The sequence below is a fragment of the Coffea arabica genome, chromosome 2c (genome assembly GCF_036785885.1).
Source record: "Coffea arabica cultivar ET-39 chromosome 2c, Coffea Arabica ET-39 HiFi, whole genome shotgun sequence".
Taxonomy (NCBI): domain Eukaryota; kingdom Viridiplantae; phylum Streptophyta; class Magnoliopsida; order Gentianales; family Rubiaceae; genus Coffea; species Coffea arabica.
Window position 1 is genome coordinate 66,641,449 of NC_092312.1, and position 18,559 is coordinate 66,660,007.

The 18,559-nt window shown below is 36.2% G+C and overlaps 1 protein-coding gene across 5 annotated transcripts; it reads left to right on the top strand.

The window, feature by feature from the left end:
• The first annotated feature begins 984 nt into the window (after positions 1-984).
• On the top strand, positions 985-18,283 carry LOC113727498 (uncharacterized). 5 transcript variants are annotated; one of them, XM_027251703.2, is made up of 20 exons: positions 985-1,264; positions 4,019-4,128; positions 4,832-4,990; positions 5,325-5,390; positions 5,489-5,578; positions 5,762-6,064; positions 6,248-6,345; positions 8,298-8,333; positions 9,271-9,391; positions 9,499-9,735; positions 10,849-10,944; positions 11,065-11,130; positions 11,340-11,378; positions 11,451-11,585; positions 14,218-14,579; positions 14,992-15,085; positions 15,782-15,970; positions 16,720-16,869; positions 17,024-17,113; positions 17,764-18,283. In XM_027251703.2, the coding sequence occupies exons 2-18, from the start codon at positions 4,030-4,032 to the stop codon at positions 16,816-16,818; spliced, it is 2,289 nt and encodes a 762-aa protein (XP_027107504.1). In that variant the 5' UTR covers positions 985-1,264; positions 4,019-4,029; the 3' UTR covers positions 16,819-16,869; positions 17,024-17,113; positions 17,764-18,283. The 5 variants fall into 5 exon arrangements, with proteins under 5 accessions (XP_027107504.1, XP_071932282.1, XP_027107502.1 ...); XM_027251701.2 differs by having other exon boundaries at positions 1,116-1,254; positions 17,764-17,895; XM_072076180.1 differs by lacking the exon at positions 17,024-17,113 and having other exon boundaries at positions 1,116-1,254; positions 17,764-17,895.
• Positions 18,284-18,559: the final 276 nt, after the last annotated feature.

The following is an 18,559-nucleotide window of genomic DNA, read 5'->3' on the forward strand; positions in this document are numbered from 1 at the left end:
TGCTACAATCAATTTTTAGACATTAGCATGAAATAAAAAATATATAATCGATTTAATTACCTTAAAATTTATTTTTGAGCATTATATATTTTTACATATTTTGTTTATTCATGCTATGATATTTGTCACTTTGTACGAGAAACTTTAACTCTTTTTTCTTACATTATGAATAACTTACGTACTTATTGAAATAATTTGATTATAATATTTTATTATTTTTGAAATATGCATATTTATTTTAAATTTTATAACAGTGTAATTGCTAGTTTACAAAAAAAAATAATAAATTAAATCACATGAAGTTAAACATTTATATTCTTTCTTTATTATTGTTTTACCATTCATGTCAAATGCAAAAAAAAAAAAAATGAATTCTTACACATTTGCATAGAAGTTTAAAGAATAATATCTTACAATTAGTAAAGAAATTTTTTTAAAAAAATAACTAGAATAGTTTGTTAATTATGGTCAATTATTGATTAAACTGACAAAAAAGTATACTAATTAGTAATAAAACAAAGTCTCGTATCGTACGAGCATAAACTTGACTCAATAATTTTGAATATTTCATCATAAAAGTGGAAAGAATTTTCCTTAAAATTACATGATGAACGGGGTTTGCAAGAAAAAATCGAAATAAAATTTTCAAGGTTTAGGTTTATCAACTCGAAACTCCATACCAAATATGAGAATAGAATATCCAAATGGGAAAGGTCTTTCATAGCTAGGAAGAAGCACAAAAAAAAGAGAGAAAAGAAAAAAAAAATTGGTTGTGAATTACATAGCATGAGATTTGCCGTTTTTCAAATCTATTTGAATTCCCGGATCCCTCGGTCAGAGAAAAAAGAAAAGAAGCAAAAAATAGTACTAATTACACTATATAATAAACAACTGCTGTCCCCAAAACAGAAAATTAAAAAAAAAAAATTAAAATATTTATTTATTCAGGGCGTTTACCATGGGCATGGGAGAAGCTTTAGCTTTGTCCTTGGTTTTACCATTTCTTCTTCTCTTTCAAAGCTCCAAAGCCCTAAGCTTTTAGTCGGACTTAATACAGTCGGAGACGGCCTCCACCTCATCGCTCCGCCACCGCCACTGCCCCCATCGGCACCACCACCACCGCCACCATTGAGTTGATTTGAATTATCGGAAGTGAGTCTTTCTCTGCTCCCAGCTGCCATTGACCACACCGTCCGGACTTCTTTCTTTGATCGAACGCATTCTCTTTCAATTCAGCTCCTTGGCAACCCTCAGGTTTGTTCATGTATGTATGTGATTATGTACGACGATTGTCAGTATTGGGTTTTTAATTTCCGGGAGCGAATTGGATTGAGGATTGAGTATTGGACATGTTTTAATTGTTTATGTTTCATTGAATTTCTGGGTGAGTTGAATTGTTATCAAGGAGGAAGCTTTTCTGCGGGTAATATGATTTGTGTTTTGTGAAGTTTTTTTTTTTTCTTTGAATAACTCATTTCTTGATGCCGTATTAGGAAACTTTTAGCTTCACGTATGGGAAGAGAATTATGTTATGGTCAATAATAGCAATTGTCATTATGGAAGTAGTGATTTTTATTCAATATATTTGCAATGCCTTCCTATAAAAGGCTGTTCTGATGTATCATGGAAATTTTTGGAAAAGAATGACTTAAAATGTACTATCCCTTTGGACATTATTTATGAGGTTTTCGTGTTACAATTGAGATTTGTCCGTAATTAGTTTATCAGTTTGCTAATCTTTAATTGTTTAATGTTATTCTGTAGCATGTTCAACTTTTTTTTGCCTTTGCTTCGGTCCCTTGTGCTTAAGCTTAAGCTCTTGAAGGCCTTTGCTCTTAGCTCAGCTTGCAAATTGCAATAGACACTCATAATGGTGTTAGCTGTCAAAAGCATCTTAGATTAGTATAAGGTGGTAGTGTCTTTGAATGGTGCTACATGTAGGGAGAGATTTTGATAAGATACTGAGGGTTTTATCGTGAAACTGACAACTAGTTATTTTACTCCCTTTAATGTAGAGTTCCTCGAAAATTCTTTTCTTGGAGCTATGTGCTGCTAAAGTGTACTGTGTTCCATGAGCAGAATGAAAATTTAGAAAACAGCTAGGCTTCCAATATGCTAAGCAACTGCCACATGTCATCGTTGTCCTTCTCTAAATTTAACAAGCTGTTGTGTTGGGTTGGAATTTGCTTTGTCATATAAGGCTTCCATCTAAGATTTTCCTCCTGATTCATTTAGGATACAGGAAATGTTGCTTATCCTGTGTACAAAATTTTGCTTCATTCTTACATGTGCTTGGAGATCTACCTGAAAAAACAAAAATGGATATGCTTGGAGGTCTGAAAGCCCTGATATTGAGATTTGGGATTGTGTCCTTCTGTGGCATCAATTAGATACAGAAAGACTAAGCTCTTGTGATATGCTTCTTTAAATTTACTGAATGTTGGTACAGTTCTCTGGCATTATCCCAGTGGTTTGCAATAATTGACAACTGTGGATGTTCTTCCTTAATGGGCATCTCCAACTCAGTAGTTTGTGCTGAGAAAACTATTCAGACTAGCTCCTTTAATGTCTGATTCAACTATTGTCTAAGAGCACAGGCTATCATGAAAATTCAGAAGATCTTCACTATGAAACCACTTGCTTCTCTTTGATGACTACTCCTTTTTTCTTTTCTTTTTTTTTTAATTTCCCAATAACGATGATTCTTCACTGAATATATGCCATTCTTTTTTATATAGGGGTTAATTGTCTCGTTCTAAGGGTAGAATTCTTATTGTCGCCTCCAACCTATTGCTTGAGCCTGAAGCCATTATACATATTTTCCCTTTTTAACCCTATCAGTTTCATATTCTTGCAATCCTTCTTGCCTTCATTTTCAAGCTGTTGTAGCTCTAGAAGAAACAATCAACTTAACCTCTGCTCTGCAAAAGCTTTTTCTCATCTGCCTCTTGCTGGTGATGTGAAAATGAAGAATTTTCTGCTCTGAGCCCCTGTAAGAGATCTCTTGCATAAAACTTTTGCCAGAGAGCCATGTTTTAAAATCTAAGAGGGGGCTTCCCTGTCGTTGTTAGTCCATGATCCAGCAGTGATTTAAAGGGCTTTAGGTAACCCCACTGACTAGTGGGTTAGTGGATAATAGATATTCTTGTGAGCTAGCAGATATTAGATATTGTCTAACTCTTTTATTTGAGAATAGAAAGTCTTTTGAGAACTTTACTTCCCTCCTGCTCCCAGTGCTTCCATTCCATGGAGCACTTGCATTTTATTGACTTTCTAGGGTTTTGCTACTTTGAAATTCTCTTGTATTACCGTTTGTCCCTCCGAAGTCTCTTTTTCAATTAACATTTTTTCTTTTAAGGAGCTTTTGTCAATATCACCAGTTTGTCCTTACCTCTTGATTGCCTACCTCTGATTGGTATCAATATTGGAGAATAAAATAAAAAATAGTGAGCCCGAGCAGTAACTCTATAGTATAAAAGAACCTGTAGTCACTAGTCCTTTTATCACTTAAAAAAGATCTGGTCTTAATGCCTCCTATGACTGCTGTGAAGCCTTTCCTTGGGTTTTTAGAGTGGGTTTTCCCGTTTAACCACAATAATTGCTATGAATAATCAGCTAATAGGAAATAATCTTAAGATGATAATGTATCTACTAGTACATCTTCGTAATGTGCTGACCTGTCTCTTTTTATCCATTTTTTGTAGCTAAGTGTGTTGTTGTTGTGAAGTTTGGAAGATTTGAATTATGTATGAGTAAGATGTGCAGTTCATAAAATTCCAAATGGTCTTATATATCGAACTCCTATGGCTTGGAGGTTTTTGCAAAGTTATAGCTGGCCCTTTTTATACGAGGCTCCATGTATCAATACATTTAGGAGTGTCTGAAATCTCTCGTCTAAATTGAGTAGTACAACTTTCTGAATGCCAGCTGTTCAATCACCTAAAGAATTGTCATTTCGTTGCTGTAGGATTGAATTGTAATAGATGATGACCTATTGGTTTATCTATATGTGCTTTAGGAGTTTTTGCCATGCACCGTGTAGCGAGTGCAGGGAATACGTCAAGTTCTGTTCGGCCCCGAAAAGAGAAGAGATTGACTTATGTTCTGAATGATGCAGATGACACAAAGGTGAGGCTTAATACCTTGTTAATTCCAAATTCTGAATAATTTAGATGTTTAACTCTATTAATCTGTGGGAATAGGTACTACTTCTGGCGTTTTGTATATTGACTGCATTTTTGAGATTTGAGCAGGAATGGTACTCTTTTCTATGAACCGTATGTGTTCAAAAACCTTAGACTTGTCCTAGAACTACGACTCAATAAAACTGCCATCAATTATGCTTTGGTAGGTTGTGATACATTTTGGATACCCTGTTGTCTATCTATCCATTCTTGGTGTAAATGGAGGAACGTGGTTGGAGCAATGAGTTGTCTTCATTAAATTTGAAATTGTGTTGCAGATAGGTCGATGAGTTGTCAAATAAACTTTTCTACTCTTTTTGATGGTTTTCTAGGTATATTTTAATTGTATTGCTGCAATTTTGTTTTTAACATTTTCTTTTTCCTTAAGCCATCCAAAGTGACAAATGCTTTCTTTGTTTTTTCTGAAGGTACAAGTAATCAAATCTTGGACTTGCTTCTTAGACATGCTGTTATTTTTGACCTGTTGCATGTATAAGTAATATAGCACGTTCTTAAATTGATTTCGGTGCCCACTTGTTTGACAGGCAATGATATTTTTATGTTCATTACTGCTAGAGGAGCTTGTATGTTATTCTCTTCTATCTTCTTCTCCGGACACTCTATACTGATAGAAATTGATCTTTCAGCACTGTGCAGGTATCAATTGTTTGGCTGTGCTAAAACCCACAGTGCCTGATGGGCTTGACCACCTCTTCACTGGGAGTCGCGATGGCACGTTAAAGAAATGGGAACTGACTGAAGATGGTGCTACCTGCTCCACTACTTTTGAATCACATGTTGATTGGGTAAGTCATCATTTTGTGTTAAATGTTATATATTTATATAATTTAAATTCTTCAACGATTGATGCTGGCAGGATTAATTTGGAAACCAGCTGAGCTGCCTTAAAGTGATTCATTTGTTTTTAGTTGACAGGATTGTTTCCTGTGTTTCCATCTCGTGTTCTTCATTTTGAATTTTGAGGTAGTGTTGGTTGGGAGAGGATGAAAGGGAATTTGTTTAACCCAGATCCTCCAAGAAACAAGACCTGGAGATTTTGTTTGATATTAATAATCGTCCCATCATTTTTCTGTGTTCTGAGTGTTGCTTATAATGTTCAAATGTTTATTGCTCCTGCAGGTCAATGATGCTGTCCTTGTAGGTGGAAACACACTTGTGTCCTGCTCCTCAGATACAACTGTTAAGGTATAGATGCCATCAGCTTTCTGTTCTAATACATAAACAAATAACGTATATGTGTATTCTACTCACCCTTTGTTTTTTGGCTATGCTGTGCTTATCAGGCCTGGAATTGCTTGTCTGATGGAACATGTGTGAGGACCCTTCGTCAGCACACTGACTATGTCACTTGCCTTGCCGCTGCAGAAAAAAATGTAATCTATCTTCACCACATTTTCTCCCTTTGTTGATAATTAGAAGTTCAATATATTTTCACATCTCAACTCCATTGGTAATTAGCGTTGAATGGAGCTCACTGAACATAGATTGTGTTGCACTGCTGTCAGATTCTGATTCTTCTTTTTCTTTTTCATGTTTTTTGATTAACGTGACCACAGAGCAATATTGTTGCCTCCGGTGGGTTAGGTGGAGAAGTATTCATATGGGATCTTGAAACTGCACTTGCTCCACATTCTAAGTCAAGCGATGCAACTGAAGATGACTGTTCAAATGGAGTCTGTGGGTCGGGAAGTTCCTTGCCAGTTAGTCTTCGACCCATTAACTCAAGCAATAGCATTTCCTTACACACAACTCAGTCTCAAGGATATGTTCCTATTGCTGCCAAAGGCCATAAAGAGTCAGTTTATGCATTGGCCATGAATGAAAGTGGAACACTTCTTGTTTCTGGTGGAACTGAGAAGGTATATGTTATATGATAGGTTATTTTTTGTCTTTCAGTTTGTTAGTGTGTTTTCCCCCCTTTTGGGCAATTTTTTGTTTTGATTAAAGGAATTTATTAAATTTTTACTAACATAAGTGTCATCTCAATTGTCCAGTAGCTGATGTAATTTCATTTTTGCGTCAAATCCACGAATTTGTTGTAGGTTGTGCGTGTTTGGGACCCAAGGACTGGTTCGAAGACCATGAAACTTAGAGGACACACAGATAATATTAGGGCGCTGCTGTTAGATTCTACTGGCAGGTTTGTCTTATAAAGAAATTTTTTGGTGCTTTCCAATTCTATGAAAGGGTTTTTAAGACAGTTAAAATTTCATGTCAAGAGTTCATAGGTGAATAAGCAAGCTGTAGTAAGAACTGGAGAATCTATGTAGTAATCTTTATAGGGATAACTCAGGAATGTCAGTTTCAGAAGTTGATCCAATGCCGATCTTTCATGCTTTACATTGCACAAAGTTGTCATTTTCTAGATGTTGGTTGATGGGACTTTATTCTGTAGAGATATACAATGCTGAAACTTGGATGCATGTCAACAAACAGGATATTCCAGGCTAGTTATTGGTTCTCCTTCACTAAAAAACTTATCCTGTATAGCGTTTTTCCTTTTTGTCATGGTAAGAATTTTAGAGGAAGAAAGGGTAAGATGAGAAGGAGGAGTTAGATATCGAGGAATTCGACCAAGAACTTTTTAGGAATAATCACCCAGGGTTAGGGTGCTTTAAACTAAATAAAGCAGATCATAATGTCATAATGGGATGTAAATACAGCCTAAAAGAAGCCATCACATCAGCTAGAAGACCTAGAGAACTTTGGAGGCCTTTTATACTTTTGATACCAGAGTATCGTCTATCACAAATCGTCATTTAACTTCTGCAAGCGTAAGTTTGCGGTGTTACGATTGTTTCCTGCAGTTAGAATGAAAATACCCCTCACTAGCTCTCATTCTCTTCTACTTTCCAAAGCGCTTTGCAACCCTACTGCTGCTGCACCCCAAGCCCCCTTCATGCTCTTCCTCTTCTACCAGGGCAATGCATTCTAGCTCATCATGCTGACATGATAAATGTATCTCACACAAAAGCATTTGCATTGTCATGACTGAAACTGCATATAGTACCCAAGAACATATTTTCTTGTGTTAATTTGGGAACTGATTATCCCTACATTTCAGAGTTCATGCCTCAAATTCCTTCCTGAACTTCTACCTTGTTCAGTTAACATGATTGACATCCTTTCACTGAATGAAAGCCCCATTTCTCCTAAGTTGAAGTAATGGCTTGTGGAGGTTTGCTCTTTTACTTGTGAGGAAAATAAATCTGTTATGAGGGAAAGGTGCCTGAAGGCTGACAGGTGGAGTAGTCAGAGGAAAGATTTGTGCCAGCAAGAGTGGAAATGGAGGAGGTTACATAAGAATGGGGAAATGGGACAGTGGGGAAGAAGAGCAGGCTTGGTGGTGCTGTGGAGAGTGGGGTGGTCCTGGTGAAGTGGGTGCAAGAACAAGAGAAGATGGAATGGAGAAAAGGAAAATGAGAAAAAAATCGAGACAATTACCCCCTACCGAAGATTAAATTAACATTGGAGTTAATGGCTATGAGTTACAGTTAGACCACAATTTGTTTCTTAGGAGTTGACTGGGTGATCTGAAACAAATATTTTGATGATGATATGGTTCAATAGCATCTTTTACGTAAATTTGTGTGTCCTCATATTTTGCTAACCTGTTACTATATATGAACATATTCGACACAAACCTGCACCTCTGCCTCCGTGTCAAAAAATCTCATTGTTTTTGTTAATCTTGTGGTTGTTACCTTTTAACAACCAACATCTACACCTCAGTCCATGTTGCATGGCCTTTACATTCTCAAGAAGGGAGGTTTTATTATGTTAATACTAGCTTGAAATTTGCATTTTTTTAAACTATAGGTTCAACATTGTTTTTGACTGCTTGTTTTTAAGGATGATTTGCAACAGATTTAGTTTTCCTATTTGTAAGTTTGTAAATGTGAATATGATCATACTGGCTTTTATGGATTGCTTTAATTTTTGGTTTTGAAGGTAGTTGCTATTTTGGCAGGGGTAGTGTGGTTCAAAGTTTGAACAAACTGCTGTTCTCTTTCTTTTTTCCACCAAACTTTCAGCAAGCAGATTTTGGAATTTCTGATCTTTTAAGCTAATTCTTCTACCGTCATTTTACAGATTTTGCTTATCAGGATCTTCTGACTCAATGATCAGGTAGGCACAAAAAACTCTGATTCCATGCTGTGACTTTGAGAATACAAATATGTAATGTCATTGTTCAGCTAAACTTTTTGAGCAAGTAGCAGCCTGAACCACTTTACAGAAATATTTATATTCGGTTTTGGGTAGATAAGGTTGGCACTGCAGTGTTGCAAACGTGTCATTGCATTTGCCTGTCTTGTCAGAGCAGATATGTTTCTGTCTATTTTACTCTCTCTTTGTTGCATGCTGTGGAAATTGCAAGAAAGAGATGCTTTGGTGCATGTATATATGCTGTGCACCTAGATGTCTATTTCTCTGAAAAGCTGGAAATTAAAAGTGGGTTCTGTATTATGTTGTTAGGTTGATTCTTTTTAAGATATTTTTGGAATTACAATGCTGGATTGATTTAATAGTCTTGAGGTGATTTTGGCTTTTACCACCTGCATGTACTATGTCTATACATGTCATATACATAGAATATACATGCCAAGTACGAATGAAACACACAGATATACATGGCATGAAGATGAACGTTCTTAATCTCTTCTAAGTATGGAGGTAAGGCAACAAATGCATGGCAGCATAGGCCCGTGGGGATGTCAAATCAAAGAGCATTACTCAGCATTTGAATCAGATAATGTTGCTTGGAGTGTAGAAAATTTCAGAAATTTGGCCAAAAATTTCATCCTACCTTTTCGTCTAGGTTCTAGTGGTTTTTCATCCACATAAAATATTCAAATTTGAAAGCTTTGTTTGTCTGTTGCTTTATATATCTCCATAATGGTACTTTATTGTTTCTAACTTTTGAGAGTGCTTTATGTCTCTCCACAGCTTGTAGCATCTGTTCAGTTTTTTCTGCTTCCATGAGCTGGTGTGATGATTGTTAATGAGATATCTTGTCATTCTTTTGTCATTGTTCTTGTTAATAACCATCCTCTTTATTTTACAGACTATGGGATCTTGGTCAGCAACGATGTATCCATTCCTATGCTGTACATACTGATTCTGTTTGGGCACTTGCCAGCACTCCAACTTTTAGTCATGTTTACAGTGGCGGAAGAGACCTTTCGGTTAGTGCATTTCAGAACTTTTAAGTTTCCTTTCTTTGTTCTTCTCTTGCCAATGGACATTAATCTCTAGTGGCTCATCCATCTGAAGCAAAAGGTTTGGATTGCAGTTATACTTGACTGACTTGGCAACAAGAGAAAGTGTATTGCTTTGTACAAAGGAACATCCTATTTTGCAGTTGGCATTGCATGATGATGGGATTTGGGTTGCAACGACAGATTCTTCTGTACATAGATGGCCAGCTGAGGGACGGAATCCTCAGAAAGTTTTCCAAAGAGGTGGTTCATTTTTGGCTGGCAACTTGTCATTTTCAAGGGCAAGGATTTCATTAGAGGGTTCAACTCCGGTGAGTCATTCTTTCCATTTGGTGTAACTTTTGTTGTAATTTGGCCCCTTTTCCTTTGTTGTTATAATGTTCGAGGATATGGAAGCACAAGTCATGTAATCTAGTTGTTTTAATTAATTGCTAAAAGGAGAGAAGCTGCATTCCAAATTTCAAATGATGAAGCAATAGGTGCTGTATAGAGTTGCAGCCTAACTTTGTAATCAGCACAAGTACCAAGCTAAATATTTTCAGGTGTGGGTCTATTGGTTTTTATCTCCAAGTAACTCAGGAATGGTCTAAGAGTTGTGGATATCCTCACTTCTGATGGACATCCAGGGAGTATTTTGAAATGTAGGTACATGGAAACCAAATTTTTGGACAGACCTATTTGTTGATTAATTACTACTGTCACATGCAAAACTATTATGAGGTCCTATCCTTGGAAATGGAAAGGCAATCAAAGACTAGTACCTGAGGCAGGTAGCAAGGAGATATCTATGAAATGGTTTGATGGGATTCAGCCAACGTCTTGATTGTGGGATTTATTTACTTTCGTCTTGTGGAAATCCATGCTGTAACTGTAACTAAAGAACTATATTCATTTCTTGATATTTACTGTTGTCATGATTTTGTATTGAGTCATATGTCAGCATCTTATCATATCATTGTCTTAAAATATTCTTGTTATCAGTGGAAGGCAAAAATGATTGTTTCTGTCAGCAGCATCAGATGTGTTTTTTTTTTTCTTCTGATTATTGTTTTAGTTCAATTACATGTTTGTGAAGGAAACATTTTGTCTGGCTGTTCTGGCCTTAGAGAATGGCGGAGTTCAATCTGCCTGCAATGGCGCAATTAGTTGTTATATGTACTATAAATTGACTATAATGCAGCAGGGGTATTGGGCAACTCTTTGTGCTTGGGCTGGCGTCTGAGTCATCTCTCCTTTTGTTCGAACCCTGTTTATCCTTTTTTTTTGTGTGGGACTTGTTATAAGGTTTTCAACTAAGTCTCAGTACCTTTGCTTGATGCAATTTCTTAGGGACTTTGCTTTTTTAGATTATTGTTCTTCCTTGTGTCCATGTACAGCATTTTGGAGTTTGATTCCCATATTTTAACATTTTTACAATGGATCAGGTGCCTGTTTATAAGGAACCATCGTTTAGCATCCTTGGCACTGCAGGAATAGTGCAGCATGAGATTTTGAATAATCGTAGACATGTCCTAACAAAGGTACTATGATAGGTTTGTCTTGTGTTGGACTACTCGACTTTTTCCATTATCTTTCTATTCCATGAACATGTTTTCATGTTCAATATAACAATAACTGTATGTGCAACATCCCTGTGTCAGGATACTGCTGGTATGGTGAAATTATGGGAAATCACAAGGGGCGTTGTAATTGAAAACTATGGAGAGGTTAGTGATAAGTTTCTTAACATGGTAACCTGTGCCAGTTTGTGTCTCTAATGAATTTCATGAACATCATAACTCAGTGGCAGGGCGCATGCCTGTATATTAGATCCTGAATCTATATTGAAAATTGAAAGTATTAGACACTAGTTTTAGTATTATGTTCTGACGCCGAAATGTGATAATTCTTTCTAAATTGTTTGGTGTTAATATAGGTTTCGTTTGAGAAGAAGAAAGAAGAACTGTTTGAGATGGTAAGGATCTGTGTCTTGTATCATCATTCCGCTGATTTTTGAATTTTATTTGAGTTCTGTTCTTTTCTCCAGGTAAGTATTCCTGCTTGGTTCACTGTAGATACAAGGCTTGGGAACTTGGCTGTTCATTTGGATACACCACAATGTTTTTCTGCGGAGATGTATTCTGCTGACTTGAACATCATTGGAAAACCTGAGGATGACAAGGTATTTAAAAAATAGACTTCCGTGTTTTTTGACCTTTTCTTTGGCATGATTACCTTACCTGAACTTTCCTGTGTTTCTCACTTTCTTCTTACTGTGACTTTAATTTGGTTTTTATTATAAGTTTTTATGAGTCATCACTTGTTGTTTTGTGTCATTTGAGCTTTATGTCTTGGAACATAAATGTTTGCAAATCATATGTCTGGTAAAAGTCTGAAGACTACTAGACACATGAAACATTCTCTCTTGGGAGTGAATTGATTTTTGCTCATAATTGCAATACTTGGTAAATGTAAGTCAAGAAAATGGTGCAGTCTAATATTTTAAGATGCATCTTAGTTTTAGTTTATTCTTATTGTTGTCCTTCAGCTTTTCGGAATTCAAAGAGCATGAAAATTTTCAAATAAATGCTTTGAGTTATTTCATGGGATTTTTTTCGATAAATGTTTATATTTCTTATTTTGAGAAAGCAGTTGGCTGAAACAATTCATTAGTTGTCTAGAAGTCTGTTGGATATGGGAAATTCTAAAATTAAGCAAATGAGAGTGAGAAGAGACTAAAAGGTTTCTTTCTTTAGAAGGATTAGAATAACTTAAGCATGTGATGTGTATAGCACATGCCCTCAAATTTATCCATACTTATTAGGTGCCTGCTCCACTAAAATTTTAAGGCCACAAGTAGTAACCTGCTTGTCTGAAGAAAGATGACCATATTCTGATAGCATTCAAACACTTTTACATGAGGGAAAGCTAATTAAAATGTCATGGCAGTTCATGTTTTAGTTTTTATGCAGCGATTAAAGTGTTATGGAAAACTAAATAAATATCTGTATAATTTTTAGGCATTGTTTGGATTGCAAATGAAACAATACTAGCTTAGTATAAAAGACTGGAAAGTAGAGTAGGGGAAGGTAGAACCATTCCCGTTTTAATGGATCTGGAAAAAAAAGATAGTTTTGACTGGATATTGTTTGGAGAGCAGAAGGAAAATAAGGAAAAGGAAAGGATCAAATGTATTTTCGGAAGTACAAAGTTTTTTTCTAAGTTGGTTTGCTTTCTATATTTCCACTCACCTCTGGATGGTAGTCAAATCTAAAGAATACAAGCAAGTCCAGTACCTCACTTCTATCCATCTCCTTTTCCTTTTCCTCTCTGAATATCAATCGAACTGCAAGAAATCTTATCCCTTCTACTCTTTTTGCATCCCTTCCCTCCTATTCCATCAATTGGGAGTGTTTGAGGTGTAATTCACACCGAATGCAAGAGCTGTCTTCTTTTTCCTCTTTGTTAGGTAAGCTTGGAAATTGAACCCAAGTCCAATGAACTGCCAAGAATCCGCCCACTATTTGAAAGTTTGGGTTGGTGGACAAAACCAACTATTTCTAGGTGGGTTGGTTTTCCAATTTGAGCACCCAAGTAAGCCAAATATTAAATCAATTGTTGGGACAAGCACATGAATTCACACACTTACTATCAAATTCAGTCCTCTGGCAAGCCAATTCTCCAACCATAACTACCATCTGGTAGCCTTTTGCTAATGGAGATGTATACTTTGGAACAGATCCTAAACTTGCACACAACTGAACCCCCTCCCTGATCTCTGACCACTCATCTACTGCAGTCTTCTTCAGTGAAATTCTGGCAACCATTGACTCTCTCTCTTTGTCCTTCTCTGGCTTCTTTGATACGCAAACTGCTATTGTTTTCTTGGATTTCACCTTCCATATTTTCTTTTTTTTTTTTTCAGTTTTTTTTAATGGAAAAAAGAAAGAATTGTAAAGACCAGGGTAGTTGAGTAAATGGAGTTTGATTAGAATTAGAATTATTAGCTTCCATGTGATAGTAATGTTGTTGGTGGTCTGAGTACAGATAGCTTTAGGAGTGCCAAAAGATGAATGAAGCAATTTAGAAGTATATTTTTGACCCTACTGTTTCAGTGAGGGCGTGAAAATGTGTGTGAGAAAGAATGAAATGTCGTTTGTGTGGTAAAAATACGTGAGATAGAGTATGCAGCATTCTGAAAGTGCATGAAAATGTGCTTATTATGTGAAATAAAAGTATGTCCATGTGAAAGTCAAATGAGAAAGTATGTTGTGTCATAGTTGGGTTTATGGATTTGAGTTGATGCCACTAGATCCAACCTGAATTGATGCTTTGATGTTGGCAGGTTGGGTTGTGACCAATTTAGTGATAATCCATTGTTGACATGCCCAAATGCCACCCTGATGGTTAGGCAGAAACTTTAATGGTGTTTTAGTTATACAGGAACACATAATTTTCTTTTTCCTCTGCTATTATGGATTTATAACTATTTGTTGTTTGATAAAGGTCAAGAATCAAGGGCTTTCACTTTGTAATTTGTAGTGTTTTACCATCTGCCTCATATTAGATAATGTTAGTGTCTGCGGCGAATATTCCTGGCTTATCTGTCTTTCTGTGGTATGCAAACTAACTTTTGCATTTGTGATTAACCTTCTCTCATTTTCAGATTACTGATGTGCTTCTATGGCACTTTAGTGTGACTGAGTTTTTGGTTCTTGTCATGGTTTCATGTGCTTACATTGACTATGGTTAATAGCATATCTCTGGACAAGTTTGTTTTCTCATCGTGTTTTTCTGTCTATTTGGTTCTATAGGTTAATTTAGCCCGGGAAACCCTTAAAGGGCTGTTAGCTCCTTGGTTAACCAAACGAAGGCAACGGTTTGGTTCTCAGGCTTCGGGAAACGTGGAAGTTCAATCTGGTAAAGATGTATCTTCTAGGAGTATTACCCTATCAAGAGTTGAGGTTGATGGAAATGCTGAAAATGATTCAATGGTTTATCCGCCATTTGAATTTTCAGTAGCTGCACCTCCTTCTATTATTACTGAGGGGTCTCTAGGTGGTCCGTGGAGAAAGAAAATCACAGATTTAGATGGAAGTGAAGACGAGAAAGACTTCCCCTGGTGGGTCTTGGATTGTGTATTGAATAATCGCCTTCCTCCCAGGGAAAATACCAAGTAATTTCTTACATTAAACTCTCTTTTGACCTTGAAATTGTCATAAGGCATTTTGTTTGAGGTTATTTTGCTTTTGGTTCGTGTAATCTTGCTCTCCAACATCTGCTCTTTGGGATGAAGCATCCTTGTTAATCTCTGAACACCATTTTCTACTGATTGGTGGTTCTTTTTCTTTCAATTTTCTTTTCTTTTATTTAGCTTTCTACTGATTCTTTTAACTTCTTCAAGCTATCCTTTTTTTGCTTCCACCTTTTCTCTCATTTCACTAGCTATTGGATCAGATTGGTGGTTATTTCGCTTGAATCTTAACTTGGTTTACATCACAGTGCTTGTACATTTTTTATTATCATGTTCAGATACTACTTAGGACAAGGAGATTTGGCTCCTTTAACTTTAATTTAATTCATGACAGATGTAGTTTTTATTTACATCCGTGTGAAGGTTCAACCATCCAGATCTTAACACAAGGAAAGCTGAGTGCGCCCCGTATTTTACGGATACATAAGGTAATAACATGGTGGACTGGGATAGAGCTTTGCCTAGGTGTATGAGATTTTTTGTTTAATGGTTATGAAGTTAAATATCAATTCATAGAACTTATATTGCATTTGGTTAATTAGGTCTTTAAGTTACAAGCTCATGCAGAAATGTAAAACTATACTTCTTGTAGTCATCATCGCAGTATGTTCTGCCTTCAGAGTTGTTGCAGTTTCCAAAGCCAATTATTCCTATTTGTACTGAGGAAAGAGGCCAAGAAGAAAATGTAGCACCATCCCCTGTTGTATTGGTTGTTACCCGAACATGATGACCTCTATGCCTAGTTTTTAGGCTTAATATCAAGCATATTCATCATGATTGAGAATTTTGCACCTTAAGCAATTAGGCTTTTCTGTTTTCCTTGCCAGTTGAGTCCGGAAGATCTTCATTTAAAATAAACCAAAAGTTTGTTCTGGTCTTCCTGTCTTCCTCGTAGAACATTGTTACATTCTTTTTGAGGGCACTAGATGCTCTCTCAAGAATAAGAATCAAAACTGAGTTCTTGCAGCTTAAGGTAGTAAAAACAATTGATGATGTGTTGGATGACTACCTCGTAATTTGAGTTTGAAATAGTATGTTAGTTTTCTTTCAGAAATTGTGTGTTTTATTCCCACTTTTGGGTTGTTTTGAGTCCCAGCAGCTTATAATCTGGTTTATGTTTGTAGGTTGTCAACTATGTTGTAGAGAAGATGGTTCTTGATAAGCCGCTTGATAATATGAACTCAGATGGAATGTTTCCCGTGGCTGGAGGGCAGTTGCCACATCCAGCGGCTGGAGGAGATGGTTCTTTCCGATCAGGGGTGAAACATTGGCAAAAGCTGAAGCCTTGTATAGAGATTTTGTGCAATAACCAGGTATCATCATCTTTTGGGTGAAATTGGGATGAAAAATTTCCAGATAATATGCTCCAAGCAGGCGTAAGTTTATTTATTTAGGAAACCCCACCTGTTATGTTGTTTTAGGGGCATCAACCAAACCTTTTAAATTATCAATTGGAAATCATTTTCATGTGTCATATTGCACGCAAAATTAAATAATCAGTTCATTATAGATTTTATAGTTAAAGTGGAATGAAAGAATAGTCACTTTTTAGGATCTTTTTGCTGTACTTATAGTAGAAAAACAAGGGCAGCAGAGTAGGAGGCGAAAAAAATGATAGTTATAAATTACAAGGAAATTAGTTTCTGTAATACAGATATCTCCATGTGTGTTCATAGGATAGGTGAACTCTTGAAAATGCATAGAGACATGAGTGAAGTTGTTGAATAATCTTGAATATCATATAATAATCTGAGGAGGTGAAAATTGGTACACTTTCCATTCAAAGTGGAGTGCAACAATAATATAAGGGCTAAAGAAGTTCACAAAAAATAATATACTGTATGAGCCAAGAATTGCGACGGAAAGTGGTCATAGCATTTTTCCTTTAGTGATAATATTCTTCTTTCACTTTCAGTATTTTCCCTCTTTGCTTGCAGATTGTTCTTTACATACTGCAGTTCCTTGAATTTAACCTTTTTCCTCAGAAATGCTACTTTTCTGCTTGATTAGTTAAATTTATAGGCTTTCTGAACTAAAGGAACATTTTTTTCCCTTTTGCCAGGTCTTATCCCCTGACATGAGCTTGGCCACTGTCCGGACATATATATGGAAAAAACCTGAAGATCTAGTGCTAAACTACCGAGTGGTGCAGGGCAGGTGATGGAAGCCCATACGTTGATGGGCATTTGAGCAAAAAAAATGAAAATTGCATGTGAGCTTATTTCCATCCTCATTCACTTTCCTGTTTTCCCTGTTTTTGTGAGTGGCTTATTGCCCATTCAGTTTGGGGGACCTGGCAGCAGGGGCCGTAGGTTGTGTGGTTGAGTGATCCAGATTTTAGAAAGTAATAGCCTTTTTGTTTGCAGCTTATGAAGAGTTGAAGGAAAAGCTACCAAGTTCAATAATGTAACTCTGGAGATCTACCTCTCTGGGATTGTTAGCAATTTAGTTAAGGAGTATGTATTTACATATATTCGGATATAAAGTGCTTTGCTGGCCTTCAGTCTGGGTTTGTTTTGGTGGTTTTATGTGTAGGTGGTTTTGCTGTAATTTTATTTTTCCTGTAAGCAGTCTTCCAAAAACCCCTTCTTCATCATGGTTGGTTAGTAATAGTCTTTATCATAGTGAAATTGGAGTCCCAAGTCCTAGTTGGAATCAAGGAAATGCATGGGAGTTTATAATGTAGATATTATAGTCATAGCTATATTGTTGTGGAGTTCTGCTCCCCTCATTTTAGTCGAGTTTTGGAAACCTTCTTGCAAATGTCTATTGCGATTTAACCTTCAGAGCTTTATATGATTTTTCTAATGTCAATCGGCCCCCTTAATTCTTTTGCAACTTAAATTGTAAAGCAACAAATAGAGACCTCTTCCCTTGCTTCTGTCAGGGATATTGTCAGTATAACCTAAGTGATATGTGGTTATTTAGATATATCCACTTGCTTTGTCTGTAAAGACTTGTTTCTGGTTATGCAGAAGTTTGTTCCGCAATGCATTTTTGATCCATGGGCACCTATTCTTGTTTGGTTGCTTGTATTATATGTGCTGATGTATCAAATTTAGTTGTTCACTTGTTTGAGCAGTCTTTTTTCTTTGATTCCTTGTAGGGGTGATGCAAGTCAAGTGACCTGTTCTATGGGTTTCTGGTGCATCTAAAGCACAACTCTTCGGGAAGTGTTTGCCGTAAATCATACTTATTTGTTGCTTGTATATTTGGGAAACAATCAGACACGGCAAAATTCTGTGAATCCTTGGTTGTGATTTCCTAGTTGGATGGTTGGTAATTATAAAATTGGCGCTGGCAAGCAACTTCAAGCTCTCAGCAGATTTGGAAACTATTCTGAGCTCAGCTTCTGTAAAGGCAGATGAAGTATCTTTTTTTTTTTTTCTTTCTCCTTTCTTTTTTACCCCTCTTCCTTTGAAGAAGAAGAGCATTAGCTATTTGGTCCTTTTTTAACCTTAAGAGAAGCTCAGCTGATGATTCCGAAAGCTTTGTAGATTTGGTTGGGATGGGATAGTATTGATGCAGTATTTTTCAATGACCACACTGTATGAAGTTGAAATTTTTGCCTGGTAATAAAATGGTTAGCTTCACTTCAAATTAAACACTAGAAGTGGATGATAAAATCTTTGCCCTGTTTTCTATTGTAAATTTTATTGTTTTTGTAATATTTCAATCAATTGCGAGGCCTATCAATGAGAAGAATTCATTTACTCTATTCTTCAAATGGTATCACCTTTGCTTCTGTCGCCGCTTTCAATGATAGATTACAGACAATTTTCTGTTACTTATTAACAATTTGGAGTTGAAATTGTAGCATAAATCTCTGGTGATTGGTGTTTATGCTCAGTTGAAATTAGATATAATACTATCATGTGAATGTGTTTTTTGTTTTTTTAAAT